General features: G+C 44.5%; 3 protein-coding genes and 4 non-coding genes across 10 annotated transcripts; 2 read left to right on the top strand and 5 right to left on the bottom strand.

Annotated features, from left to right (window-relative positions):
• Window positions 1-175: 175 nt before the first annotated feature.
• Window positions 176-7,890, bottom strand: rpl7a (ribosomal protein L7a). Its single transcript, XM_033049128.1, has 8 exons — window positions 7,815-7,890; window positions 6,032-6,152; window positions 4,751-4,900; window positions 4,265-4,405; window positions 2,236-2,315; window positions 1,344-1,474; window positions 988-1,057; window positions 176-331 (listed from the first exon to the last, which is right to left on the bottom strand). Exons 1-8 carry the CDS (start codon window positions 7,815-7,817, stop codon window positions 227-229), a joined length of 801 nt encoding a protein of 266 aa, XP_032905019.1. The 5' UTR covers window positions 7,818-7,890; the 3' UTR covers window positions 176-226.
• Window positions 1,145-1,217, bottom strand: LOC116991105. Its single transcript, XR_004416692.1, has one exon. It is a non-coding gene; the product is annotated as a small nucleolar RNA SNORD36 (small nucleolar RNA).
• Window positions 1,866-1,944, bottom strand: LOC116991111. Its single transcript, XR_004416697.1, has one exon. It is a non-coding gene; the product is annotated as a small nucleolar RNA SNORD36 (small nucleolar RNA).
• Window positions 3,550-3,625, bottom strand: LOC116991112. Its single transcript, XR_004416698.1, has one exon. It is a non-coding gene; the product is annotated as a small nucleolar RNA SNORD36 (small nucleolar RNA).
• LOC116991106 lies at window positions 4,502-4,571 on the bottom strand. The gene has a single exon (XR_004416693.1). It is a non-coding gene; the product is annotated as a small nucleolar RNA SNORD24 (small nucleolar RNA).
• A 3,257-nt stretch (window positions 7,891-11,147) lies between the features above and the next one.
• dnlz (DNL-type zinc finger) lies at window positions 11,148-14,353 on the top strand. The gene is made up of 3 exons (XM_033048803.1): window positions 11,148-11,439; window positions 12,622-12,761; window positions 13,344-14,353. The coding sequence occupies exons 1-3, from the start codon at window positions 11,212-11,214 to the stop codon at window positions 13,507-13,509; spliced, it is 534 nt and encodes a 177-aa protein (XP_032904694.1). The 5' UTR covers window positions 11,148-11,211; the 3' UTR covers window positions 13,510-14,353.
• Window positions 14,354-15,215: 862 nt separating this feature from the next.
• med22 (mediator complex subunit 22) lies at window positions 15,216-27,334 on the top strand. 4 transcript variants are annotated; one of them, XM_033049321.1, is made up of 5 exons: window positions 15,216-15,369; window positions 18,361-18,498; window positions 19,226-19,306; window positions 21,627-21,835; window positions 26,178-27,334. In XM_033049321.1, the coding sequence occupies exons 2-5, from the start codon at window positions 18,376-18,378 to the stop codon at window positions 26,395-26,397; spliced, it is 633 nt and encodes a 210-aa protein (XP_032905212.1). In that variant the 5' UTR covers window positions 15,216-15,369; window positions 18,361-18,375; the 3' UTR covers window positions 26,398-27,334. The 4 variants fall into 4 exon arrangements, with proteins under 4 accessions (XP_032905212.1, XP_032905210.1, XP_032905213.1 ...); XM_033049319.1 differs by having other exon boundaries at window positions 15,218-15,369; window positions 26,172-27,334; XM_033049320.1 differs by lacking the exon at window positions 15,216-15,369 and adding an exon at window positions 15,465-15,488 and having other exon boundaries at window positions 26,172-27,334.
• Window positions 27,335-27,694: the final 360 nt, after the last annotated feature.

Genomic DNA, 27,694 nt, shown 5'->3' on the forward strand with positions numbered 1-27,694 from the left:
TGGAATGTATGTATGGAACTGGTTAATAAAAGGGAAGTTACCAGTTGTGTGTGAAATACAACATGCCACTCATCTAACCATTAACCAGGTGCTATAGGGGAAACTGAACATATTGTCTGTAGGCTGTTGTAGTCTCAAAACCAGGCACTGTCTTAATTCACAACATACGCAGGAAAACCAACATGACTTTTTTTTATTTATGTACAATGGGGAGAGTTAACAAGATTTAACCAAGTTTGGTTGCCAATTCCTTGGCTTTGGCCTTCTCCAGCTTTGCAATACGGGCCACAGATTTAGGTCCAAGGATTCCACCGCCCCAGTGACGACGGATCTGAAAATAAGCAGAAAGCACGTGAAAGATCAAACCACCCTGCTAGCACCAATTCTGCATCTCGCTCTAAAATACTTGGTCATATCTACTTTGATCCAAATAGCCTCAACCCAACCTGCTCAGTCAGGAGATTGATATTCCAGTACTCACTTCAGGCAAGAGCATCACAATCCCTCTGAGGGATTCATGAGTACATTGAAAGGGACACATTTTGCATTTTTAAAGACCCAACAGTTCCAGAATTAGGCCATTGAGTCTAATCCACCATTCAATCGTGTCGGAATTATCTTTCCCTCTCAAACCCATTCTCCTGCCTTCTCCCCATAACCGATGACACCCATACTAATCAAGAACCTGTTAATCGTAATTTAAAAATACCCATTGACTCGTCATCCACAGCAGTCTGTGGCAACGAATTCCAGATTCACCACACTTTGACTAAAATTCTTGCTCATCTCCTTTCTTCTTGCAACCATGTTCCAGGACCCATTAGTATGCCCCACCAGCCTTCTACACAGGACAGAAAGTAGTGCCCACCCAACACCACCCTATAAGTTGGCAGCGACCCCCCTTGTTGCAACAGTCTGGGGAGCCTCAAACTAGACTGGAAAAATTACGAAATTATTTGACTGGATAAGATATGATCCAAATCATACCTCATCATATCGCTCATTGTAGTTTGTCCGCACAGCCTCAATCAGCTTGCCAATCGCACCCTTGTCCTCACTGAAGGGGGAAGAAAACAGATCATTACTTCCTGAAAGTCAGGATTGTGAGATTACCAGGGTTTGTAGTCAAGAGTTGATTAAACCAAATGCTCAGGGTTAAAAAGCTCAAAATGCCACACGGTTATTCAGACGAAGAAATTCATTGTACATCATTGCAGTTTGGTTCAACTCTTAGATTAGCTACATCAAAAGTTGCTAAAAACTGTGGCTTAATGCACGCTGCCCTCTCCAGCTAGTGGGCCAGGCGACGTTACTTCTAATGGTAATTATGACAGGATACTCACGGGTTGACTTGTGCAAAAGCGAGGCAGCTGGCAGTTTTCCTGTGCACAAGACGTCCTAGTCTGGCTTTGCCTTTGACAATGCAATAAGGGACTCCCATTTTACGGCACAGCGCAGGCAGGAACACAACCAGCTGGAGGTGACATTTGGGGTAGGAGAAAATGGAGATTATCATTAGTTGGCATTAATTCAGCACCATTAAAGCATCCCAGGTATTCCAAAGAAAAAAAACTATGTCAAGCAAATGCAAGGTTATAACTCGAGCTTACATGGTAGGGCTTAAAAGATTTAATGAACAAATTCTAGAATTTTATGCTTAAGCAGCCACACGCAAGGGGGGGTACGAGAGTGGAGAATGCAGGCTGCAAATGAACCATGCAGAAACAAATTTTATTGTTCAAGTGTCAGGGATGTCAGCTGATGTTCTAGTCTTGGTCCCAGTTTCACATTCCCAACCAATGGATGGAACATTGGGCCAAACAATCATGAGGATTGGGAAGAAAGGCAGATAATTGGCCTTGGCTTATGCTCAGGGTTAAAAAGCTTGTTTGTTTGATCTACATGATGAACTTCAGGTGAAGAAATTCAAAAACATCATCACATTAGCCAGACCAGTGCATGGGCAAGATCAATAAGGAAGGACATTTATGACCAGGCTACATCCCAGCAATGATTACCCTCCAGCTCCTGGTGTACAGCCCAGGGATATTTCAATGAAGTTGGCTTTACCAGACTCAAGGAAAGAAATGGAAATATAATTCTCATCCCACTCCCTCCACAAAGACTCAGGAGGACTATCCTCTGTGTCAGAGCAGCTGCTGATGCCTTTCCATAAAGTTACAGCTAAGTAGAGTCCCTCTAAATCCAGGGAGAAAGGAGTCCAAGGTTTTTTACCTCAATAGGATCAACATCATGTGCAATAACCACTAGCTGAGCCTTCTTTTTCTCCACCAATGTGGTGACAGTATTCACACCTGCAAAAAAGGTGGAGAAAAGTCAGTAGAACAAGGCAGCCCTTGGATTTCAGAAGGGGGCGCCGTCCTGTGTGGTATGGCTGCCCAGCCTGCAGCTGTCTGTTTTTCATCTTTTTTATTTTTTTTAGTTAGTTGAGTGTTTTGTTTTTAGGAGTTCTAGCCTTTTTATGTGGGGGGGTGGGGGGAAAACTGCTTTCTAGGGTCTACTACCTGGTCGGAGAGGCAGCTTTTCTCCGGGCTGCAGTTTCGACCTGTCCTCGCGGCCTACCAGCGGGCCTGGAGCTGTTTCCTGAGGGGAGCTCCCAGTACCTCGGCTTCGGCGGCGGCACAGCGCTGGAGCGCTATCCCGGGCGATGCATTGCCCGGGACGCCGCACTGGAACTCCAGTGAGCTGAAGACCGCCGATGAACATCGCGGATCTGCGGGACTGTGGAGCGGCCAGCTGCGGGCGGCAACGCTGAACTTTACATCGGGAGCCTGGGATCTCGCGACGAGATCGCCAGTGGTGGAGCTCCATCCGGCGCGGCCTTGTTGGCTTTGGAAGCCGCGGTCTCCGGTAAGGGAAGCGGCCGTTCCAGGCTTCCCATGCCGTTGAGAGGATTCTCCCGACGCCGGAGCACCATCACCCGGCGAGAACGGCCTGGAACATCGGGCCTCCGTAAAGGCAACTAAGGCCTCAATGGGCCCGACTATGGGTGGACATGGGATGGGGACTGGACATTGTGCCTTCCCCCACAGTGGGAGCCATTGTGGGGGGATGTTTTTATGTTTAAATTTCTTTATTACTGTTATGTCTGTATTCTTTCTTCATGTGCTGCATTGGCAAGAAGCATTTCACTACACCTAGGTGTATGTGACCAATAAAAAAAAAAAGAACCTTTGAGCTTGACAAATCATTTGGCTTGGTGGAGACACGGGGAACTGCAGATGCTGGAATCTTGAAGTAAACACAAAGTGCTGGAGGAACTCAGCAGGTCAGGCAGCACCTGTGGAGGAAATGAACCGGTTGTTTCAGGATGGGACTCTCTTCACACTGAAGGTCCTGACCTGAAACGTCAGCTGTCCACTTCTTCCACAGATGCTGCAGACCCAGTGTTCCTCCATCACTGTGTTTTGCCTTTGACTCGTTGCACTGATTCAGTCACGGCTAATCTATTTAACTGGTGTTTGTGTCCCCGACATGCTTTAGATAATAAAACTCTCCATCCTTAAAGCGGTGAAAGGCCCATGGCTTGCCGCTCAGTGTTAAAAAGCTCATTTGTTTGATCTACATATTGATCTTCAGGTAAAATTCAAAAACATCATTGCAGCATTAGCCAACTGGGCTTCACAGGAGTGGGACCAACAGGGACACTACAACAAAACTCAAAACCAAAGACATAAACAGCAATATTTGCCCAACATTCCCAACACAGTCCAGGGATATTTTAATATAATAAGGAGAACTGTAGTGAAGGCACTAAGGCCAGTGGAATGGCAGAATTAAGGATACTCAAAGCCAGAAGTGGAAGAATTGTGGACAGTTTAGGATCAGAAGTTTTTGAGGGATTCAATTTTTTTTTAAATTAAAACAAGCAGGACATGTTTGCAAGTTCATGAGCACCGAAATGGATGAAATTTAGGACAAATGGGTGACCTCAAGTTCAATGAAGGCAAATCAAGGGGAGGCAGCTGGGATTATATGGGGAAATGCCTGTAAATAATCAGCTTCAACAAAAGCCAAGCTCAGACAGAAAAGAGGCCAAGTCACATCACATTATGCAAAGGTAAAATAAAAACTCATTACATGGGGGTAACTGATTGTTGCCCTAAATTAGCATCCCCACATCTTGTCCACATTCAGGGACAAACTTAATTTCCAATTATATCCTTCCTCTCACCTTGGAGAAAAATCCCAAGTGACTTCCACGTCCAATGTCAGCCGGCGGTTATACAGGGACCCAACTCACCCGATCGGAGAACAGCAGGTCTCTTTGTGGGAGCATCAGCCTTCCCAGCTGCCTTTTGCTCAGCCCGGGCATGTAATCTCTGCTTCTTTTCCTGTTTGGTCTCAGGCCTGTACTTGTGCGCCAGTTTGAAGAGTTGGGTGGCTGCATAGAAAGGAAAAGAAAAAATAAATTAACCGGGGTGGGAAAGCAAGTTTGAAATGCAAAGAAATGCTGGTGGGAAAGAGAGGCTCTCAAGAGTGCATCAGCGATCTTGGTGGGTAGTCATCCGTTATATTCAGATAGCAAATATTCGTTTACATCATTTGCAAACTCTTGAGGCTCCCAACAAAACAGGCCCTTGCCCTCATGCTGAAAATACAAGAAAAGAACAAGTTTCTTAAGACCCAGAAACAGTTTCCACAGCATAGAGGCAGGGGAATTGAGAATTTTGCAGCTGTTAGGATTCCAAGGAAATATCTCAGACATCCCTATATTACCAGGGCTCACCTGTCTGCCTGTCCAAAGCCTGGGCAAACTGGTTGATTGCAGGAGGTACTTTCAGGCGTTTGTACAGGATGGCCCTCTGCCGCTGAAGTCGGACGTAACGAGGCCATTTCACAAACCTCGTCAGGTCCCTCTTGGGCTGAATATCCTGACCTGTTGAAAGAATGGGAGACAGTGAGCACCAGGATTCTATCCCAGTTGAAGTTGTGTCCCGCACAAAGATCGCTGCTACTCCTACAGGGTGACTGCATAATGTCTTCAGTATTTCAAATTTCCCTGGCCCCAGTCCCTTTGGTTTTCAACGAGCATGCTAAATCTGAGATATTGCAAGTTCTGAACAACTGCAGCAAATATCCATTTAATTAAATGTAGTCAGTCTGAAGAAGGGTACCGACCCAAAAAAAATAATAATAATCACCTATACATGTTCTCCAGAGATACTGCCTGACCCACTGCGTTACTCCAGTATTTTGTCTATCCGTTTAATTAAAGCTGAATCAGGTCTCAAGTCCACAATCTCACGAAAACCCAAACTCCATCTTAACCCCAGCCATGTACCAAGCAGACAGTATGCTCTAGGATTGGAGCTACGAGTCAAAAGAAAGCAGTTACATCCCTGACAGAACATGTTTAGACCACAGCAGTGTTCCAACACGCAATTAAGTAGAATTCAACTTAATTTACCTCTGTATTCTTGTCTAACATCTGGTTAACTAAAACATGGCCCAGAAATAAAATTGACAATTGACACACTGACAGTTGTTTACAGCAAGGAGTTCCAAATTTCTAACCCTTTCTGCATTGAAGTATGGGAATCAAGAACCAGAGAACATACGTTTAAAGTGAGGGGGAGAAACTAATAGGACAAGCACAATGGTGTGGTGGGGACAACTTTTTCCCCAGAGGATGGTAAATATATGTAATGAGCTGACAGGAAATAGAAGAGGCACACCGCATTTAAAGGACAATTGGTCAGGTAAATGGATAGGAAAGCATTGTAGGGATATGGGCCAAATGTGACTAGCTTAGATGGGGTATTTTGGTAAGCCTGGACAAGTTCGGCCGAGGAGCCTTTACATGACTATGACCAAGTAGGTCTCTGGGAGTCGAATTAAATCATTGGCCATATCAAGAAAAACAGGCCATACAAGATAAAAAAGCAATAACCATGACTTTTTTCTTCAGCAGAATTTCAATGTTATCAATGCCCTCTAAACCTAAAAAACAGGTTCTGACCCTTTCTCATTTCAGTCTCCCAGATTCATGACTGGATGTTGAACTCACCAATTCCAAAGTTCTTGGGTCTCTTTTCAAAGAGAGGATTCACAACTTTTTTCACCTCATGTCTCTTGGTAACGGAAGGGGCTGGGGCCACCTTCTTCCCCTTGGATTTCTTCCCTTTCGGCTGAAAAAGTCACAAATCCCAAATTCATGACACGGCACAGTTGAACATCTCTTAACAGTTCAGCAACTTCCCTCAGTGTGTTTTTGACTGCCAGCAGAAAAGTGTTACAACACATGAGGCAGCCTATCAACAAATCTCCTTCAGAACATACACCAACCGTGCACATTTTTTCTCAAAACATTTATCAATGCTTCTCTTGAAGGTATAATGGAACACCCACACCACATCTGCAGCCATCGCACAGCAGATTCCAAACGCATGCTGCATAAAACTCCCAGTCATTCTTAATTCCCTTACTCTTTTTAAAAAATCTTTGATCCATTACTAGTCCTTCACCAATCCACCAAAGGGAACAGCATCCCTCTATCCATCGCTTTATAAACCTTCAAATTTTCACTCTTTTTTTTTTAAAGCAATACCAGGTACTCAAATCTATCCCTTTAAATGTAGGCCTTTGAATTTTTTCTTTTTATACCATATCGTCCCTTTTCCACAACCAGAATTAAACACTACACTCCCAGGTGATAATAGATCAATTATTTATGACCAACACCTCTCTGGTTTTACATGGATGGCTCTAATGACAAAGTCCAACACGGCAGCGGTAGAGTTGCTGCCTCACAACGCCAGCGACCCGGGTTTGATCCCGACCACGGGTGCTGTCTGTGTGGAGTTTGTACGTTCTCTCCGTGACCTGCGTGATTTTGCTCCGGTTTTCTCCCACACTCCAAAGACTTGCAGGTTTGTAGGGCGAAGGGCCTGTCTCAATGTTGCATCTCTAAACTAAACAATTGAACGTGGAATTCACTGGATACATTCAAGAGTTAAATAGAGCTCTCGGGGCCAGCAGAATCAAGGGATGTGGGGAGTAGGCAGGAACGGGGTACTGATTGTGGATGATCAGCCATTGATGAAGGGCCGCATGGCCTACTCCTGCACCTATTTTCTATGTTAATTGCTTTCTCAAAATGCCCTACCACTTTCACTGATTATGCACTTAGACCCTCAGCTGCATCTTTTAAGTACCATCCTTTATTCTACATTGCCTCACCTCATTCTTACAAATGGCATTAACTTCCAGCTGTCATGCCTCTGTCCATTCCACAAGTCTATTAATAAGCGTTCCCTCCAATACGACCCCAAAAATGAATGGTTGATCGCCTCAACAATGGGGTTAGTTTAAACGCCATGCGGCGAGGCGAGGCGAGCCACCTGAAGCTGCGCATAAACACGATGCTGCAGCCGGACCGGGGTCACGTTGCCCAGTGCAAGGCGTCGGCGTTGAATCCAAAGCCTCCCCCCCCCCGCCGCCCTGCGATCAGCTTCTGCTCCCGTGGTAGCAGTGCTCCGGCACAGTGACGGGCTGGGTGGGAAGCCGACACCCAGTTACGGGCAGTAACAGCGAGGGGATCCCCAGGCCCGGTTTAGCTGCAGAACAGTGTCGGGGCCGGACGGTCACACAAAATGGCGGCGGCGGCGCCCCCAACCTAAACAATTATTTCTCTCCAAAATCGGCCTCCGGACGCCATCGTGCCCTAATTTGCGGCTGTATGCGGAGCGGATGGCCCGTGGATGGACGGCGGGGCACCGGAGGGCAGGATGGGTGTAAGACGGGGCGGATGGCGGCGGATTGCGAACGGCGCAGAGAAGCGGCGAACTCACCATGGCGGCGGGGGCATAGAAAGAGGGCGGAGAAGCCACGCATGCCCGGTAATACCCGCGCCAGTTCTCGCGTGGCTTCAATTTAAAGGGACCGCGCCCCCACTGACCAAAGATCCTTCACTGTAGGATCTTTGCCACTGACTGCACCAAAGCTCCATAGAAACATAGAAAATAGGTGCAGGAGTAGGCCATTCGGCCCTTCGAGCCTGCACCGCCATTCGATATGATCATGGCTGATCATCCAACTCAGTATCCTGTACCTGCCTTCTCTCCATATCCCCTGATCCCTTTAGCCACAAGGACCACATCTAACTCCCTCTTAAATATAGCCAATGAACTGGCCTCAACTACCTTCTGTGGCAGAGAATTCCAGAGACTCACCACTCTCTGTGTAAAAAATGATTTTCTGATCTTGGTCCTAAAAGACTTCCCTCTTATCCTTAAACTGTGACCCCTAGTTCTGGACTTCCCCAACATCGGGAATAATCTTCCTGCATCTAGCCTGTTTAACCCCTTAAGAATTTTGTAAGTTTCTATAAGATCTTCCCTCAATCTTCTGAATTCTAGCGTGAATCCTTCTGAATCCTATGCTATAAGATCTTTGGACTGCACGGTGGAACCAAAGATACTAGAGGAGCTCCTCTAGTATATTTGGGTGGAACTGCAGATGCTGCAAGTTTACACAGAATATAGACACATACTGCTGGAGTAACTCAGCATCTCTGGAAATGGGGAAAAAGGAATAGGTGACATTTCGGGATGAGACCCTTCTTCAGACTGAGTGTCAGCAGAGGGGGAAACTAGTGGGAAAAGGACAGATCAAAGCAGACGATGTTCAAGGAAATGTACATAGATAGAGACAATAGGTGCAGGAGTAGGCCATTCGGCCCTTTGAGCCAGCACTGCCATTCAATGTGATCATCCCCAATCAGTACCCCGTTCCTGCTTTCTCCCCATATCCCCTGACTCCGCTATCTTTAAGAGCCCCATCTAACTCTCTTGAATGCATCCAATGAATCGGCCTCCACAGCCTTCTGAGGCAGAGAATGCCACAAATTCACAACTCTCTGTGTGAATTTCTTTTTCCTCATCTCAGTTCTAAAGGCCTACCCCTTATTCTTAAACTGTGGCCCCCGTTTCTGGACTTCCCCCAACATCGGGAACATGTTTCCTGCATCTAGCGTGTCCAATCCCTTAATAATTTTATATGTTTCTAAGATCCCCTCTCATCATAAATTCCAGTGAATATAAGCCCAGTCTCTCCATTCTTTCATCATATGACAGTCCCGCCAGCCCGGGAATTAATCTTGTGAACCTACGCTGCACTCCCTCAATAGCAAGAATGTCCTTCCTCAAATTAGGAGACCAAAATTGCACACAATACTCCAGGTGTGGTCTCACCAGGGCCCTGTACAACTGCAGAAGGACCTCTTTGCTCCTATACTCAACTCCTCTCGTTATAAAGGCCAGCTTTACTTGCATGCTTACTTTCAGTGAGTGAGGTACAAGGACACCCAGGTCTCGTTGTACATTCCCTTTTCCTAACCTGACACCATTCAGATAATAATCTGCCTTCCTGTTCTTGCCACCAAAGTGGATAACCTCACATGTATCCACATTATACTGCATCTGCCCACTTACCCAACCTGTCCAAGTCACCCTCCATCCTCATAGCCTCCTCTTCACAGTTCACATTGCCACCCAGATTTGTGCCATTTGCAAATTTGCTAATGTTACTTTTAATTCCTTCTTCTAAATCATTAATGTATATTGTAAATAGCTGCAGTCCCAGCACCGAGATTGCGACATCCCACCAGTCTCTGCCTGCCATTCTGAAAGGGACCCGTTAATCCCTACTCTTTGTTCCATGTCTGCCAGCAAATGTAGTAGGAAGGAACTGCAGTTGCTGGTTTAAACTAGAAGATAGAACAAAATGCTGGAGTAACTCAGCAGGACAGAATTGTGCATTGTTAATTGTGCTTTTGCACATCATATTTCGCTTGGGAAGCTTGCAACCCAGCGGTATTGTTATTGATTTCTCTAATTTCAAGTAACCATTGCTTTCCTTCTCTCTGTCCCTCCCCCACCCTAGTTCTCCGACTACTTTCACTGTCCTCCTGATTAATTTTCTACATTTCCTTGATCTAAGTCTGCTTTGATCTGTCCTTTTCACAGCATACCCATCTATATTTGTAGTCTCCCTCTCCTGTGACTCTGTCTGAAGAAGGGTTTCTACCCAAAACGTCACCCATTCATTTCTCCAGAGATGCTGTGTCCCAATGAGTTCATCCAGCATTGTGTTGATCTTCCGTGTAAACCACTATCGTAGTTATCTCCCCTACACATGGCAGTGTTGGCACAATGCTTTTGTACATAGCGCACCATGAGTCTGAAGAAGGGTCTCGTCCTGAAACATCACCTTTTCCTTCGCTCCTTAGATGCTGCCTCACCCGCTGAGTTTCCCCAGCATTTTTATGTACCTTCGATTTTTCCAGCATCTGCAGTTCCTTCTTAACCATTACCACTCATGTGGCTTCCTGGAGAGATGCATCCTTTTGTTATTTGAGAATAAGCTTCTCAATCCCAGGAGCAGGAGGAACCAAAGATCCTATAGCATCTTTCGGAGGAACCGAGCAAGACAATGTTTTAAGAAGGGTCTCGACCCGAAACGTCACCCATTCCTTCTCGCTAGAGATGCTGCCTGTCTCCTGAGTTACTCCAGCTTTTTGTGTCTATCTAATGTGTTGGACAAGACTAATTCAGACATTTAGTGCTGGGCTGTGGCTTGCAGAGTGACAGGTTATTTTCTAACCAAAGGGAAACCACATAATAATTGCAACTAGACACAAAATGCTGGAATAACTCAGCGGGTCGGCAGCATCTCTGGAGAGAAGGAATGTGTGACGTCGAGACCGTTTTTCAGAGCTACTTCAATAGCTACTTCCCCACAGCCATCAGGCTATTAAACCTGGCTCGGTCAAAACTCTGATTATTAATAACCCATTATCTGTTATTTGCACTTTATCAGTTTATTTATTCATGTGTGTATATATTTATATTATGGTATATGGACACACTAATCTGTTTTGTAGTAAATGCCTACTATGTTCTGTTTGCTGAAGCAAAGCAAGAATTTCATTGTCCTATACAGGGACACATGACAATAAACTCACTTAAACTTGAGATGCTGCCTGACCCGCTGTTAATGTTGATATCAATTTTCTACTCGATGTTTGCATCAAAGATCCTACTATAGGATCTTTGGTTTGCATTTAAACAGAGGTATTGTACCTTGGTCAGTGCCACGTGACTCGACTGATGATTATCCGGAAGCGACGCAGAGCGGGATCCATGCTCGAGTTTCCATAGCAACCGAGCTGCGGCCTACGTGGAAGAGATGAGCCTGGGCCTCACGTTTGCTCGTTTCGGGAGGTCAGCGACCGCTCGGCTGCTGCGGGCGGCGGCCTCCGGATGGCCGCGCCCGGTTTTCCATGCCGATGCTGGTCGCGAAGGCGGGCGGTTCGCGGTGCAGTGCAGAGGTCTCCGGACCGGCCGGGGACAGCGGGCCACCGTGGGCGCAACCCAGGCCTCGACCACACACTATCAGTTGGTCTACACCTGCAAAGTGAGCTACTAACCCGGAGGGTAGTGAAGAGGCCCCGCTGTTCACTCTCCCGCTGTAGCCAGGGAGTTGCAACTAGTGTGGATAAATTATTGTCTCCAGAGAGTAACCTGGAAGGCGGGGGAAAGCAGATATTAACCCGGTAAAGCCTCAGCAAGGAGGGTTTCATCCTGATCTTAGTTGCTGTCTGTGTGGAGTTTGCACAGGATTATCCAGGTGATCGCATGGTGCTCTTCCAAATTGGAACGATGTACAGATATTGGTTTATTATTGCCATCTGCACAGATACAGTGAAAAGGTCCACGCTGACCACCAATCACGAGTGTTATGTTATCCCACTCTCGCATCCACTGCTTACACACTAGGGCAAATTTTACAGAGGCCGATCAAGCTAGAAATCCACAAATCTTGGGAAATGGGAGGAAACCAGAACATCCAGAAGAAACTCACGTGGTCACAGAGAGAACATGCAAACTCCACACAGACACCACTTGAGGTTGTGAATGAACCTGTGTCTCTGGCACTGTAAGGCAGCAACTCTACTGGGTTTGATTGGAATACTTTGAGAGCCAGGGAAGACTATCATAGAAAGTTACAACATGGAAACAAGCTAATTGGCACATCGTTTATACCATTGAACATACACTAGTTCTAACCAAATCTTTTCTATGAATCCCTTCCTCGGTTCTACCACTCATCTGCGCACACAATTATTCTACCAACCTCTGTGTTTTGGGGATGTGGGAGGAAACTGGATCAGTCAGAGGAAACCCATGTGGTCACCAGAAGAACATGCAACTCCATACATACAGGCACTGTAGGTCAGATTGAATCTTGGCTGTTGTGCTGTGAGGCAGCAGATCTACTATCTGCACCACTGCAATACCCACAACGACTCTGTGTTGTGATCTACATTAATAATATGGGGACATTTGTGGGGATATGGGGAAATTCTTCTTTAACCTCTGAGTTTATACAGGGCAATTAGAGGTTGAATGTCCTGTGTTCAATATCCAGTGTTTATTTGGAAAAGAGCACAAGATGAGGGGAAGGGGTGGTTGTGTGTGGGAAGACAGGTTTGTTGTCAAGTATAGAAATGGAAAATAGAACCAGGCATAAAGACAATGTAAGCAGTGACTTGGGCATTTCCTGTTAACAATGCAGGGATATTTTATCTTGTTTCAGGTGTGCAATGCAAGATCTGCAAAGAGGATTTCCAAGCTTGCTTATCACAATGGAGTGGTTATCGTAAAGTGTTCTGGGTGCAACAATCATCATATTATAGCAGACAATTTGGGATGGTTTTCAGACCTAGAAGGAAAAAAGTAAGTTCCATGTTGTTTGGTTAAAATAGTGTAATTTTACTTACAATTTCAGCAAATTAGTGGGGCTCAATATTGGCATCTTCACTCTCCATCAATTGCAAAGTTTTCTTCTGTTACTACTTTTTCCTAAATGGGATAGTGATGAACTGTAAAACAAAAATAGCCAGGAGTGATTGAAATGCAATGACCAGATTTGCACAAAATCACCAGGGTATGTTCAGTAACTTGTCATGAAAAATTAACTGTTTTCAAGTAACCTTGTCTGTATTTCTACTTATTGTCAACTATAAATAGACTTTGATAAGGCCATAACCTTCCCTATTTCTCTCAACCCCTCATTGCGGACATTGGACTTTTTCTCTGGAACTGGTACGCTACAATGTCGTTCCTCAAGCTGAACTGCAACTTCACTCTGTTCTGCAAACCAAGTTTTCAGTTAACTGTTAAATATAAAATGAGAGTATAGCGTTTAAATATCTGAACTCAATGTGGTTAAATTGTCCATCACCTTCTAACCCCTCTCGAAGTTTCTTTGATCGTTAAGGCACCATTTTAATTTTATTCTTTTGCTAATGCCATCAGGAATATTGAAGAAATATTGGCTGCAAGAGGAGAAAAGGTTCATCGAGTGATTGGCGATGGCTCTCTGGAAATTATGACAGATGTTAACAGTGATAAACCTGGAGATTCAGCTGAGGGAGACATTTCTAAGGGCCACCTGAGCTCTGGAGATCAACCTAAATCCTGATACTGTTGCCAGCATAGAATGTTTTGGTGAAGAAGATAATCACTGGGGTCCCTGGAATTACCTCTTTATTTGAGTTCAGCTGATCTGAGGGAAATTCCATAAAGTATGACATTGTCCACCAATAAGCTTAAACGACTGCAGATGACACATTAAGCCTGTAGTCTATATAATCTGCAGTAGCAAGAGGTTCAAAAGCCTGTCTATTCCAGAAAGGATGAGGGTAGCAGGTGCATGAAAATACCAAATTGTAGTTCGCTTCCACAAGTCATGCAGTATCCTTACTGGAAATATCCTGCCAATACTTCATCATTGTGGAGCAGCTACATCTCACAGACAGCAGCACTGGACAACTTACCACCTTTGCCAGGTCCATTAGAGATGTGTCCATGTGTGCACGTCTGTAAATAGTTTGAACAAAGGCTTGGAGCCAGCAGACCTCAACGATGTCTGAGAAGAATTATGAAGTAAAATATGCAAGCCAAAGATATGTATTTTTCTAAGTGTATTGAATTGTTCCTTCAGAAATAAAGACAGCCTTTAGAGAAGCTCATTCACAGGAAGAGTAGCAGATTCACTTGTTCAATATTGTCTGACATTGCTCTGAAAAAGGAAGAAATTAAGATAGAACAGTTCAGTTCTAAACTGAATTTTCGAAGTTTCTCTGAAATGAAAAAAAGATTGCCAGTTTGCATCGCCATAATTTTCAGGCAAATTGTAAATAAGGATTGTAAGTCTCGACTGTTTTTTGTCATTCTTGTCTGCTTGTCTATGGATAGAGTTTGTTATTACAAAATCTGTCAATACTTTGTAGAATTATAATAAACTAGCATAAAATACAACCTAATTTTGAAATTCATTTGTTTCTTATGGTAAGCTGTCAGCTAGATGGTCTGCAACAAATATTAAGATGCCATTATATAATTCATTATCATGGTTCTATTCACTGATACATATTTATATTCCATGGTTCTATTCCATTCTGATACATATTTATATTTTACTACTTGAATTTTAAGTCATAACATGAACTTGTGGATGCATAATTCCTCCTGATTCGTTATCCCCCAAACCAGAGAGAATTACAGTGCCTACCAATACAATAATTACATTTTAAAATAGCTTTGCTTTTGCATAATATTCAAGCGATAAGAAGACTATTACATTTTTCTTTCCTTTCCCCTACAATTTGAATTTGCATTTTCCATTTGTCTATAATTTGCTACCTGTCTGTCATTTGATGCTAGATGGACACAAAAAGTCGGAGTAACTCAGCGGGTCACACAGCATCTCTGGAGAAAAGATGTAGGTGATGTTTCGGGTCGAGACCCTTCTTCATTTGATGCTACCTGTCCCGCTGAGTTACTCCAGCATTTTGTGTCTGTCTTCGGTGTAAACTAGCATCTGCAGTTCCTCCCGCCACATCTCCATTGAGATGGCAAGACCACACCAACATGGCGCGCCCTTATCAAGTGGCAAGACCTCACCAACATGGCGCTCCCTCATCAAGAGGCGAGACCTCACCAACATGGCGCGCCCTTATCAAGTTGCAAGACCTCACCAACATGGCGCTCCCTTATCAAGAGGCAAGACCTCACCAACATGGCGCTCCCTTATCAAGAGGCGAGACCTCACCAACATGGCGCTCCCTTATCAAGAGGCAAGACCTCACCAACATGGCGCGCCCTTATCAAGAAGCAAGACCTCACCAACATGACGCTCACTTTTAACGGACAGCTCGGCTCGCCATAGAGAAAGCGATCCGTTCGGGCCCCAACTCCAATCGGCCTTGTCAGGGGGCGGGCTGTAGGGGACCAGGGACCAGGGACCGAGGTTGGGGCAGCACCGTGGCCGCGGCCTGAGGTGAGTTGTCCTGAGGGTGGGGGGTGGTGAAGGCCGCATGGTGTTCCCCCCGAGGTGACGGGCCGAAGAGCAGGCGGTAAACGAGGGGCAAAGGCGGGTGATCCTAACCGGCGTTGGAGGTCAGAGATCCACTTCTGAACCTGTGCGGGTGGGAGGGACGAAATGGGGGATGGATTTGAGACAAGAGTCAAGAGAGTTTTATTGTCAAGTGTCCCAGATAGGACAATGACATTCCTGCTTCTTGGTCCTCCAAAATATTCCAAATGGAATTTAAACTGGAGGTGGTGAAGGGAGGGCTTAAACCAGAAAGGGTTATTGGGAAGAAGGAGCTACAACACAACAGAACATGTAAACGCAATACAGAACAGGAGATAAAAGTTCAGTGTGTACGTGTGCGAAGGCAAGGTTAAAAGCTTTGTTTTGCATGCCGCGCAATCAAATCAGATAACATTGCACATAAATACAATCAAACCAAACTCAAGCACGATTGGGAGAGCAAAGAGAAAGCTGCAGAGTGCAGAATATTGTTCTCAGCATTGTAGTGCAGCAGTTCCAGAGACAAAGGTCCAATGTCCGAAATGATGTAGGTTGGTGAATGGAATAACCCTAGTTTAAGGAAGGACCGTTCAAAAGTGTGGTAACAAAGAGGAAGACGCTGTTCCTGGAAATAGACACAAACTGCTGGATTAACTCAGGATTAACAAGCAGCATCTCTGGATAGAAGGAATTGTGACGTTTTGGGTTGAGACCGTTCCTGGGTCTGGTGGCGTGTGATTTCAAGCTTCTGTCTGACTGGAGCAGGGAGAAGGAATGGCTGGGATGGGAAAGGTCCTCCATTGTGTTGGCTGTCCTCCCAAGGCAGTGTAATGGAGTCAATGGTTGGGTGTCCGGTCTAAGATGGGCACTATGTTCAGAGACTGAATTGAAGATGTTCTGCACTTCTTGGCTGCCTCAATGACAGCTCAGTGATGTACAACTCTTGACTCTGATTTGGAATGGTGAAGACTGGGACACAAGGAACTGCAGATGATGGAATGTTGAGCAAAGCACATGGTGCTGGAGGAACTCAGCAGGTCAGGCAGCATCTATGGAGGGATTGAGCAGGTAACGTTTCAGGTCAAGACCTTCAGACTAAGTGGTGTTTGCACGCTCTCCCCTTGATAATGTGGGTTTTCTCCGAATGTTCCTGTCCCCCCCCCCCCCTCATTCCACAGGCGTGGATTGGTAGGTTTGTTGGCCACTGTAAATTGTTTGTAGGTGAGTGGTACAATCTTGTGGGAGTTAATGGGAATGTGGGGATAATAAAATAGATTAATGGGATGATAGGTGGGTGCATGTTAGTGTGGGCTTGGTGGAGCAAAGGATCTGTTTTGATATTTAAGGCCTCCAGGGCCCCGTAGAAGCACAAACACAATCTTCTGCTGATGCTCCCCTACAAAGGGTCCGGGATCTTAAATGTTAAGCCTGTTTCTCTTCCCACAAATGTGAACCCAGTCTGTTGATTTTTTTTCCAGCAATTTATCTCTTTATTTCAGATATTCAACGTCCCAATAAAAAATTCCATGGCATCATTGTGCTGAAAGTTATTATCCCTGCTGCCTTGAACCTCAATCTGACGTAACATTTTTTCCATGGGGGGTTGTTTGTTGGGTTTTAAAGCACTTTAGAGTATTCTGATATTGTTAAACACACTAGAAAATAACACAACCCTCAATTGGTACCCCTCCATCACTTTCTGTGTGTTTCCTAACTATTTTCCCTCTTTCCAATAGAAACATGCACTTGTACAGCACCTTTCAAGATATTATACTGTCCCAATGCACTTTATAAGATATTAAGTACATTTGAGGCAAGTCCAATCTAGTAACATGACAGCCATTTGTTTTTAGCAAGTTCCCACAAACCTCGTTGTGATAAAACCAACTTGTGTTTATAGTGACGCTGGTTGAGGTAACTATCGTCAAATAGTACAGTCAGATTGTCTATATCTACTTGACTGGGCAAAGCCACCATAGTTTAATGCTGTGAAAGAACCCTCAGCAGTCTATGTTCAATCATCAGGACTGGATCCCAACTTTTGCCCTTTTGAAGAAATCACATCAAATCCACCAACTTTAGGTCATTAGAGCAGTGGTTCCCAACCTTTTTTAGCTTATGGCCCACTTGGGATCTTTTAATTTTTCTGTGCCCCCCCCCTGACATTATTAGCAGAAAAAAAGTACTTCAATATTATAATATCTTCCATAAAAATATCAGGGTCTATTAATTGCACATATATTCTCTTTTATTCTATTCCACAAACATCAAAAATATTTCAACTACATAGATTTAAATTTAGTAGAACTGAAATTTAGGAGGCAACAGGGTGGTAGCTCTGTGGCCCCCTTCATTGAACCTGTGGCCCCCTGAATCCCAAAATTTTTCTGTGGCCCCCCTGAAATTTGCCATGGCCCCAGGTTGGGAATCACTGCATTAGAGTATTGCTGTGAACAATACACTATTGTCATCAGATCTGGATCTGGGCTATACAGGAACTGTGATACCAAATTAAACATTAGGGGAATGCCAGAGAAACCACCTCCCCTCTCAGCCTCCATCATTCTTCCACCTACACTACCTTGCCCAAGTCTCCCTCCACCCCTCAAATCCCAGCCCGCGTGTTTCCCTAACCTCCCTCTTTCTGATACAGAACGGTTTGTCCTCAACAGAGGCCTTGCCTATATGCCCCTCTTCCCCCACCTCTAGGAGTTCTAGGCCCGCCATGATGTAGAGTTCTTCCTCCACCTCCGGGCCTTTTTTTCTATAGGAAGGAGTCCTCGCCACGTCACTTATCCATTTTCTCCAGAGATGCTGCCTGACCTGTTACTCCAGCACTTTGTATCCATTAGGGGAAAACCACTCCTGTTGAACTGAACAACAACTGTAGCAGAGAAGGTGTTGAAAATGTTTTGATAACATGCTGCTTGCATATTGTGACTTTTGTCCGTGCAGGGAAACAAGTGGGGAATGTCGCAGCAACGGACGTTGCCTCAAAGTAAAGAGCTCCTGCTGCAGTCCTACAACAAGAGGTTGAAAGACGATATCAAATCTATTCTGGATAACTTCACAGAAATCATTAAAAGTGCTCGGGTACGTTGCAATCAATGTGGGACAAATTGTGTGCACGGGTGTTGTGCAAAAGAGCCTTCATTTCATTTAAGATTAATAATTTAAGATGTGTTTTTGCCCCCAATGGTGCATCAAGATTCTAAAATGCATGTGGGCAAGATTTTCAGGAGTAGTTGTCTGAAATCTACATGCATAGACTGAGGATTTAACAGCACACTATGCATGCTCTATTTTTCTGGTTGACGGGTTGGGTTCCATGCTGTGTGGGGGAACAGCACAGGAGAGATTGCAACCCAGGAGAAATGTGTAGGAAAGAACTGCAGATGCTGGTTTAAAACAAAGATAGACACAAAATGCTGGAGTAACTCAACGGGACAGGCAGCATCTCTGGAGAGAAGGAATGGGTGATGTTTTGGGTCTGGACCTTCTGAAGAAGGGTCTTGACCCGAAACATCACCCATTGCCTCTCTCCAGAGATGTTGTGATGGATTATTTATTAAGGGAATTGAGGGTGATGGGGATTTGGGTAAGCGGGACAGATCAGCCGTGAACCTCTGCTGTTTCCTCATGTGGATCATTGATGGGTTGAGTTGCTTGTTTACAGTGATGTGAATGAGGGGTGAACCTTGTTTCACTATTCATTGACCTAAGAAGTAGCAAGCTGCCAGCTAGCTAGAACCACCAGGTCTTGCAGACTTGATGTGGATTCCCGGAATCTCTGAACTAAAAGCTGAATCTTATCTTGCAGGTCGAAGATGAGACACAGGTCTCCCGCGCAACTCAGTGTGAGCAGGATCACTACGAGATGCACGTGAGAGCAGCAAATATTGTACGTACCAACAAGCTCAAACGCACAATTTTGTCAGCATGGTTTTCTTTGTTCTCTGGCTCACTTCTTGGGCTCTGGCTCCGGTATGGGTCCCACACACACACTGACCCTCACTGGGGTACGGGTCCCACACACACACTGACCCTCACTGGGGTACGGGTCCCACACACACACTGACCCTCACTGGGGTACGGGTCCCACACACACACTGACCCTCACAGGGGTACGGGTCCCACACACACACTGACCCTCACTGGGGTACGGGTCCCACACACACACTGACCCTCACAGGGGTACGGGTCCCACACACACACTGACCCTCACAGGGGTACGGGTCCCACACACACACTGACCCTCACTGGGGTACGGGTCCCACACACACACTGACCCTCACTGGGGTACGGGTCCCACACACACACTGACCCTCACTGGGGTACGGGTCCCACACACACACTGACCCTCACAGGGGTACGGGTCCCACACACACACTGACCCTCACTGGGGTACGGGTCCCACACACACACTGACCCTCACTGGGGTACAGGTCCCACACACACACTGATTCAGGTTCCATGAGCATTGATCAATCTCATAAGGACCAATCTCACATAGATATCATTTGCTCTTATATTGGGGAAGAAATTCCATGAAATATTCCTGGTGTTTCCCTTTTTAGACTCCTTTGACCTTTAACATGCTTCGCCAATAGCTGCCTGTTTGATAGATTTTTATCCAGGTCATCATATCTCCATGTGTGGCTCGCTCTTTAGTTTGATTAGCACACTTTTGCCTTCTTCTTGCGAATGAAACATAAATAAACCAAAGGAATAATTAAATCTCAAGCCGGGTTTTGAGCAGCCAGGTTGTTGGCTCTGCGTCAATGTCTGCCAGGCCCTGAGCTCCACTTGGTGGGTGGTAGAGCGGGCACTTGGAGATGACATGGTTGGCTGTCTGTTGTTCTGCTCCGCATTCACAGGCTGGGCTCTGGCGGAGTCCCCAGCTCCACATGCTGGCATTGAAACGCCCAACTCCAGTACCAAGTCTGTTGTGCTTCAACCATGCTCCTCTTTTGCCGAGCCTTGGTTAAAGATTCGGGGAAGTATATTGTTGATCATGAGTCATTAAGCTACTTGAGCAATATAGGAATCATTTGCTTTCGCAAAGTCTGCATGTAGAATATTTTCACCCAGACTGACATGGCAGCTGACTTCAATGGAAGTTTTAGACAAACAATAAAACCTGGAAACTTTAAATAATTGATCATGAAAAACACCTGAAATAGGATTACAAAGCAGCACCAGATTAAAAATCATTGGTGTGAAACATTAGCTCAATGCTGTCACCGCTGGCCCGCTGAATATCTTCCAGCAATTTTTATTACAGCTGAACACAATATTACTCGTTATCTTTGGAACCATAGAAAGCTAGAATTCGTTCCTCTTCTAAACTGTGATGAATTCATAAATTTTTATGTAAGGATTTGGACTAATACTTAGAAGCAATTTGGCGGGTAATGTTTCCTTAATATTAACTAATATCCAATTCCTGACTTATTTTCATTATACTATCTTAATGGAAGCTTTCGATGTAAATCCATCACCCTGTAATTACATTCTATGTTTGGGGATCTTATTTTAAAGAACTACATGTCATTTATGAATATGAACAATATTTTGTAATAGAAAAGTAAGGAATGAGAGGAATCCATTAAAAAAAAAAAAAAATTTAACTGGATTATTCAGGGATGATGTCTGGAAGCTCTCACTCCTTCACACAAAAGGTAGTGAAATTGTGGAACCCAGTAGTCCAGAATGTTGCACAAGGTACAAATCAGCTGAAAATTTTTAAGCCAAGATTGATTCATTTTTGTTACGTAAAGAATATGGATTAAAAAAGAGTGGAGAGTTGAATTTATGATATCTGATTGAATAATGTGACCTATTCAGCGAGATGAATGCACTGCTGTTTCTGGTTAATAGTTTCAAGCAGTTGCAAGGCTTTCTGTTTCTAAATCCCTCCCAGCAGACTGTTAGTTTAAAAAAAGGAATTAACTGCAAATCCTAGTCCAAGCTTCCCTCGCCCACATCCCTAATGCAGGAGGACTTCACTTGTCTTGACACTATGGGAGTAATGCATAAAAAAATTGGCTTGGAAGATCATAAGTGATCGGAGAAAATTTAGACCATTCGGCCCATCACGTCTCCTCCGCCATTCAATCATGGCTGATGTATCTCTCCCTCCTAACCCCATTCTCCTGCCTTCTACCCATAACCTCTGACACTGGTCTATCACTGGTCTTTTCTGTGCTGCCTTGCTTTAGGTACGTGCCGGGGAGTCTCTGATGAAGTTGGTGTCGGACCTGAAACAGTTCCTGATTCTGAACGACTTTCCCTCTGTGAATGAAGCCATTAACCAGCGGAAGCAGCAGCTCCGGAATCTGCAGGAAGAATGTGACAAGAAGCTGATCACCCTGAGAGATGAGATTGCGATCGACCTGTACGAGCTGGAAGAAGAATATTACTCCTCCAGGTACAAATAGCACAGGACTACCCTTACTCAGCCTTGAACGTGTCTGAGCAGCCGCAACGGGGGCGCTGACATACTCCGCAGTCTCATCTCCTCAGGATGTAACACTTTCTTAATCCCACAACTTAATATTCTTCTATCGCCAAATTTAACATGCTGAGGTTTTTGCGTTGTAATATTCTTGTACTGATTCCATTGCACCAGTGTATTTCCTTGACGTGAGAAGGGGTGTCTATTTCAACTGTTTCTATAATGCAAAAGGCAGACACAAAAAGTAACTCAGTGGGTCTCGACCCGAAACGTCACCCGTTCCTTTTCTCCAGAGATGCTGCCTGATCCGCTGAGTTGCACCAGATATTTGTGTCTGTCTTGGATTTAAACCAGCATCTACAGTTCCTCCCTAGAGGCCTTCAACCCTCACCCTTTCCATAATGCAGTTTATTATCGATCTCTTAAGTCATGCCCTGGAAATAGAAATCTTTCTTTCTTTCCCACATATTATGCTTTGTGTTCGGGTTGGGGCTGTTTGAAGCACCTTTGCAGTACACAATCATCAGCTGACTACAGTCTCAATCTGAACACAATGGGTACTTTTACAACCCCTACCAGTCAGTGCCTATTAGCTCTGTGTAGATACTTGTATACGAGGGTCAGGGCAGCTGCTGTTTTTTTTTTTACACACACTTCTTCCTCATTCCAACTCTTGTCTGATATTAATTCCTGATCCACAGCGGGAAATCATTTTTACGTTGTTTACATGAAAAGTCTCTTGTGCAACCCTACCCGCTCTTCTACCATGACTTTTTAAACAAAATGTACTGATCCTTCACATGGAAACCGTGGGGTACCAATAGCCTGCTTGGAGGAGCAAACCCAGCTGAGGATGTTTGCCAATTAGTAAATCTTCAAGCAGAAGTGGGGTCACTAATACAACTTTGAAGATCGTCCTGACTGCTCTAGCACCTGTTAGTTTGCCATTCCTGTCTCCTTGTGCAAAGGGCATTGAAATTTAAAACACACATTTCACTTGAGGTAGAAACAATGCCCCTCTGCTGTCCAACAAACCAGCGCCATCATTTTGGATTCTGGACAGAATTTTCCTGCCCCATTTTATGCAATGATGTGATTTTTATAAAGCACAAACTGGAATTTTACATACCTCGCTATAATATAATCTTACACGTTACCTATGCACTAAACCTATTATCAAACGTTATAACGATGTGTGTGACACAAATTCCTGTGTCATAATTTTAGTGGAAGGGATGTATTCCTATGTTTGTTTGTTTGATGTACAATGACAATGTGGCCATGAAGAGACAGGCCGGTTACATACCACACTCCATTTTTAGATGAGCAGTATATTAAAGGGAATTCAATCTAACTATAATCAATGGCACAAAGCATTTAATACATAATAATCACTGCAGTTACATTTTATATTATATCATAAAATATTTTTATATTGTTTGTATGCTGTGAAATGGAAAAAAACCGTTCCTAAGTTAAAATTGTTGAAATTGAAGAGCTGTATAATTCAGAACCTCATCCATTCCACATTGAAATGGGCGATAATACCAGCAGTGCTAATATTCGTGTGCTATAAGCATTGAACCTGCTTTACATCCCATCACGTCACTGGCTGTGAATTCCTTGTGTAACTCGTGTCAGTTCTGCCAATTGCCAGATTATCCTCTGTTATAACTGCTGCAGGTTCCTTGCTCATCTCGTTCTGTATCCTGTGGCATATCCGAGTGGCGTCTTAACAGAATATTAGCCTTAAGCGAGCCACAGGGCCAAGAATGTTCAATGTCCACCCAATGTAATGCTGTGTGCACAACTCCTGCTGCACAGTGCGCCCCCGTGATATTGCAGTGTTCTGAGCTGTACGCCCCCCAGTATTCCATGCCTTTCCAGATACTTCTCCCATTGCAGACACCTCGCGCTTTACACGGAGGTTGCATGTTTGAAACGCAGTCCGTAATTCAAAAACGCGCAAATTAAACAAATCCGCGACTACGCTGTCACCGGTAAATTTGGGATCTCCGGTTCCCTCCCACACTCCAAACACATACACATTTGTAGGTTAATTGGCTTGATAAAATAGTAAATTGTCCCCATTGTGTGTAGGATAGTGTTAGCGTGTGGGGATCGCTGGTCGGCAGTGGGCCGAAGGGCCTATTTCCGAGCTGTATCTAACTAAACTAAGCATTGCTGATGCTATTCCAGTGAAACACATTCTTTACATTTTAAAGCTTTTTGTCACTGAGCATCTTCATCTTAAAGCACGGACTGAAAGCTTAACTTACCTTAATTAATGGGTCCTTCGAGTAGTGGTGTCCAGGATGAATGTTGCATTTAATAATTGTCATTTAAATCTTGTGCCTTGTTCATTGTTCCCAGCATTTTAAAGAAAGTTGTTTTTATTTCTGTACTTGTTTATTTTTAAATTTATATATAATTTAGACTGGATGCTTAATTCTGTTACACATTCCAGCATCCTGCATTAAAGATTCAACATTTTATATACTACCTAAATAAAGTTAAAACATGCAGATTATTGATTTCCAATTCCTGTGTTTCCATTTAATGTTACACCTCATCTAATTTAAGTTCTACCAACTTCCCACTTGCCATTTGCTTTCTATTGAGTTACTGTTCTAAGTTGTCTTTAAAAAAAATTTTTTAAAAAGTAATAAGCTTTTAAGCAGAAGTTGTGGTGGTGAATTCACAAAGATGCCCACAAAGTTGAAAATGATAGCTTTTATCCGTGTTATTACTGTTTGCTGATGACTTGTATCATAGGGAGAGGGTTGCTGCTTAAGTGGGACAGCGTTGGCGGAGCTTTAAAATGTATCTAACCTGTGCTAATCCAGCTGAGGTATTTGATATGGTCCCTGAAGTGTACGGTTTAAAAGCTTGCTTTCTAACAAAGAACTCGCGTTCCACAAGAACTTGCATTAGTTTGAAGCCTTTGATGCAACAGTCACTTAGAAAGAGTGGGAGAATGGGGAAAAACATTGAATTTGATGGACACTGAGAATGTTTGTGCACCTATCCTTGTACAAGGACCCTTCAGTTCCCCAGGTCTAGCTGTGACCCTGTGAGTAGCTTCTTGCTTCTAAGATATGTGCAACAACAAAAAATAGGGTAATACTGAGGGTGGCACTGCACTGTCAGAGGTCATTTATTTTGGATGAGTTTGAGTTCTTAGAGTTGTCGTTCTAAAAAAAAAGTGATTAGCTTCTAGGCAGAAGTTGTGGTGGGAACGTCGCAAAGAAGCCCACAAAGTCTTGAAAACGTCAACATTTATTGCTACTATTACTGTTGTCTGATGACGTATATCACAGGGAGAGGGTTGAAGGCCTCTTGGATGTAAAAGATTCCATGGCACTGATATAAGCAATAGCAGCGGTACATTGATCCCTGGCCAATATTTATTTCTTAACCAACAAGTCCAAATAAAAAATACCGTGTGGGCCATTATTGCATTGCTGTTTGTGTTCTTAAATTGGCAGAATCCTAATTACTACCGCTGACTGAACCTGTGGGTATTGGCATTCTTGTGTACACCAGTTGATGACAGTAGGTATGTAAATACAGCAGGGTGGTTGAGAAAGCAAACATTCATGCAGGGCCTTAGTGAGCCCACACCTTGAGTGCTGTGTACAGTTTTGGTCTCCCTGTCTGAGAAAGGATGTTCTTTCCATGGAGGGACTGCAGCAAAGGTTCGACAGACAAATTCCCTGGGATTGACTGGTACATAAGGCTAACATGATTGGCACATCAAGGGCGATTGGGACAATTGGGTTTACCTTTGCTGGAGTTGAGAAGAATGAGGGGACCGATTGAAACTTCAAGTTTCTGACTGGAATAGACACATACAATGAAGATGTTCTCAATGGCAGAGATGTCCAGAACCAGGAATCGTAGAGTGGTCATGAAGGGCTGAGATGAGGTGAAATATTTTCAATCAGAGAATGGGCGACCTGGATTCTCAATGGAGGTCAAATCATTAAATATAGTCAATAAGGAGATGGATGTGGTTGTTATGGGTGGGATAGGAGGAGAGTGCAGGAACAGGGTACTGAGTTTGGATGTTCATTTATTGAATGGGAGATCAGCTTCGAAGGGCCAAATGGCCTCCTCCTGCTTCTGTGTTAAAGATATTCTGTTGGAGGTCCTGAGCTATTGAAAGGCACAACAGAAATGCAAGTTCTTCCCTATCTTTGTCACTAACTCCCTTTATTTTTTTTTATTTTTTTTTTGTTGCTCGTACTCTTGCCTCGTTCTTACATCCGTTGCTCTTCTTTCTTACGCCATCTTTGTTCGTGGCAAGCTACAGCCTGTGGGACGGTGCTGACCTCCCACTCTGCGAGGCGTACCGGAGACGGGAGGAGGAGGGGGCGCTCACGCCGGAAGAGGAGATGGCGACGGAAACCGTGCCCCCTGCCGCGGCGGTGGCGACGGCACCGGGAGAAGCCAACGACGGAGCTGCCATCAATAGCGCCGCCTTGCAGCCGCAGGTGAACGGCCACAGGGCGGGCACCCCGGACCCCGTGTGAAGGGGGAGACGGGGAGCCTCTAGACAGGGCAAGTGAAATCGACCAAGGCCCTGTCCTGAGCGAACAAAGCTTCACCGCAAACAGAGCAGCAACACAGACAAGTGAAAGCATCACTGCACTGGTCATGCCTCCACTAACACTGTTCACAAGATGCTATTGACCGGGCAAATGCGTCAATGTACAAAATACTCTAATGTGAAACTGTAAGGTTGTAGCTGCAGAACTAGACGGCCCTGCTAGCATCTGAGAGAGAGAGAGAGAGATGGATTTGTCACAGGTGGGTTCAGCTTACGGGGATAACAATGACTCGCCCCATATTTTGCTCCTGGTCTTGCCAATTGAAGGGCAACAGGTGAAGTGGGTAAGGCTGGTTATCCTTTGCTCAAAGTCCAACTTCTCTCCAACGTTCCCCTAGGGACAGGGTGTCTTTACCGTCCTCCCCGAAATCTTTTACCCCCTTTCAGATGCTGAACAATCCGCTGTCTATTTTCTCAAAGGGAGACTTTCTTTTGACTGCTGTTTGGTTAGTTATTGTTTTTCACCGTGAGTGTCAATAACAGGGTTCTCATGGCATTGTCTGATGTGTGTGCTGTGTAAATGTAATGAGCAGTTTCATTTAGTTGACCAACCAAGTGGGACAGTGAAGCCTAATGTAGGAAACATTAATATACTCTTAATTTCAAAGAGCTTAACATCACGAGAGTGAAAGAAGGTGAAAGCGATTTAGCGCAACGCTGCCTTGAAGCTGAATGACTAACCTCAGAATCCTCAACAGTATTACTTGGCACAGTCTTAGTGTCATGAGTTTTGACCTCTTTAAAAAGAGAAGTCTCGTTGACTTTGCTCACTAAATTTATTTCCCTATCTAAAGGGCTGTACCAGCAGAATAACGTTGTGTAACGTTTTGAAATTGTTAGTAAATTTCAATCGAAGCCTTTCTCCTGTGTTTTTGTTTTATCCTATAGATTCTCATTCAAGTTAAACCATGGTTGTGAAGTCAGTGACCCACAAGATTAGCGAGCGCTAGGGGTGGCTGTTTGTAATGGCCTATTCCTTCGTGGTGAAGAAGTTAGGGTTCTCTTCATGGCTCCACCTGTTTTGGGGAGAGAGGATGGATGGGAGTGGGGAGCAATGCTGGAAGAAACAGCTGGCATAACTGGTCCACTCCACTACCTACACACACTATGATGCTTTATTTACAGGCCTTCCAAGTACTGTGTGTGTCGTGAGAGTCACCCAGTTTCAAACATGGCATGGGATGAGGAATTTGAGGATGTCTCATTATCTTGGCACAATG

This window comes from Amblyraja radiata, chromosome 32, assembly GCF_010909765.2.
Source record: "Amblyraja radiata isolate CabotCenter1 chromosome 32, sAmbRad1.1.pri, whole genome shotgun sequence".
NCBI lineage: Eukaryota > Metazoa > Chordata > Chondrichthyes > Rajiformes > Rajidae > Amblyraja > Amblyraja radiata.

What these genes read in the sequence shown, in the direction of transcription:
- rpl7a (XM_033049128.1), bottom strand. An exon ending in GGCTTTGGACAGGCAGACAG is followed by an intron (nt 4,406 to 4,750) that starts GTGAGCCCTGGT and finishes CTTTCTATGCAG; the next exon opens with CCACCCAACTCTTCAAACTG. An exon ending in ATGATGTTGATCCTATTGAG is followed by an intron (nt 1,475 to 2,235) that starts GTAAAAAACCTT and finishes TGTCACCTCCAG; the next exon opens with CTGGTTGTGTTCCTGCCTGC.
- dnlz (XM_033048803.1), top strand. Translation starts at nt 11,212, where the DNA reads ATGAGCCTGGGCCTCACGTTTGCTCGTTTCGGGAGGTCAGCGACCGCT. An exon ending in AGTTGGTCTACACCTGCAAA is followed by an intron (nt 11,440 to 12,621) that starts GTGAGCTACTAA and finishes ATCTTGTTTCAG; the next exon opens with GTGTGCAATGCAAGATCTGC. An exon ending in TCAGACCTAGAAGGAAAAAA is followed by an intron (nt 12,762 to 13,343) that starts GTAAGTTCCATG and finishes TAATGCCATCAG; the next exon opens with GAATATTGAAGAAATATTGG.
- med22 (XM_033049319.1), top strand. Translation starts at nt 18,376, where the DNA reads ATGTCGCAGCAACGGACGTTGCCTCAAAGTAAAGAGCTCCTGCTGCAG. An exon ending in AAATCATTAAAAGTGCTCGG is followed by an intron (nt 18,499 to 19,225) that starts GTACGTTGCAAT and finishes CTTATCTTGCAG; the next exon opens with GTCGAAGATGAGACACAGGT. An exon ending in ACGTGAGAGCAGCAAATATT is followed by an intron (nt 19,307 to 21,626) that starts GTACGTACCAAC and finishes GCCTTGCTTTAG; the next exon opens with GTACGTGCCGGGGAGTCTCT.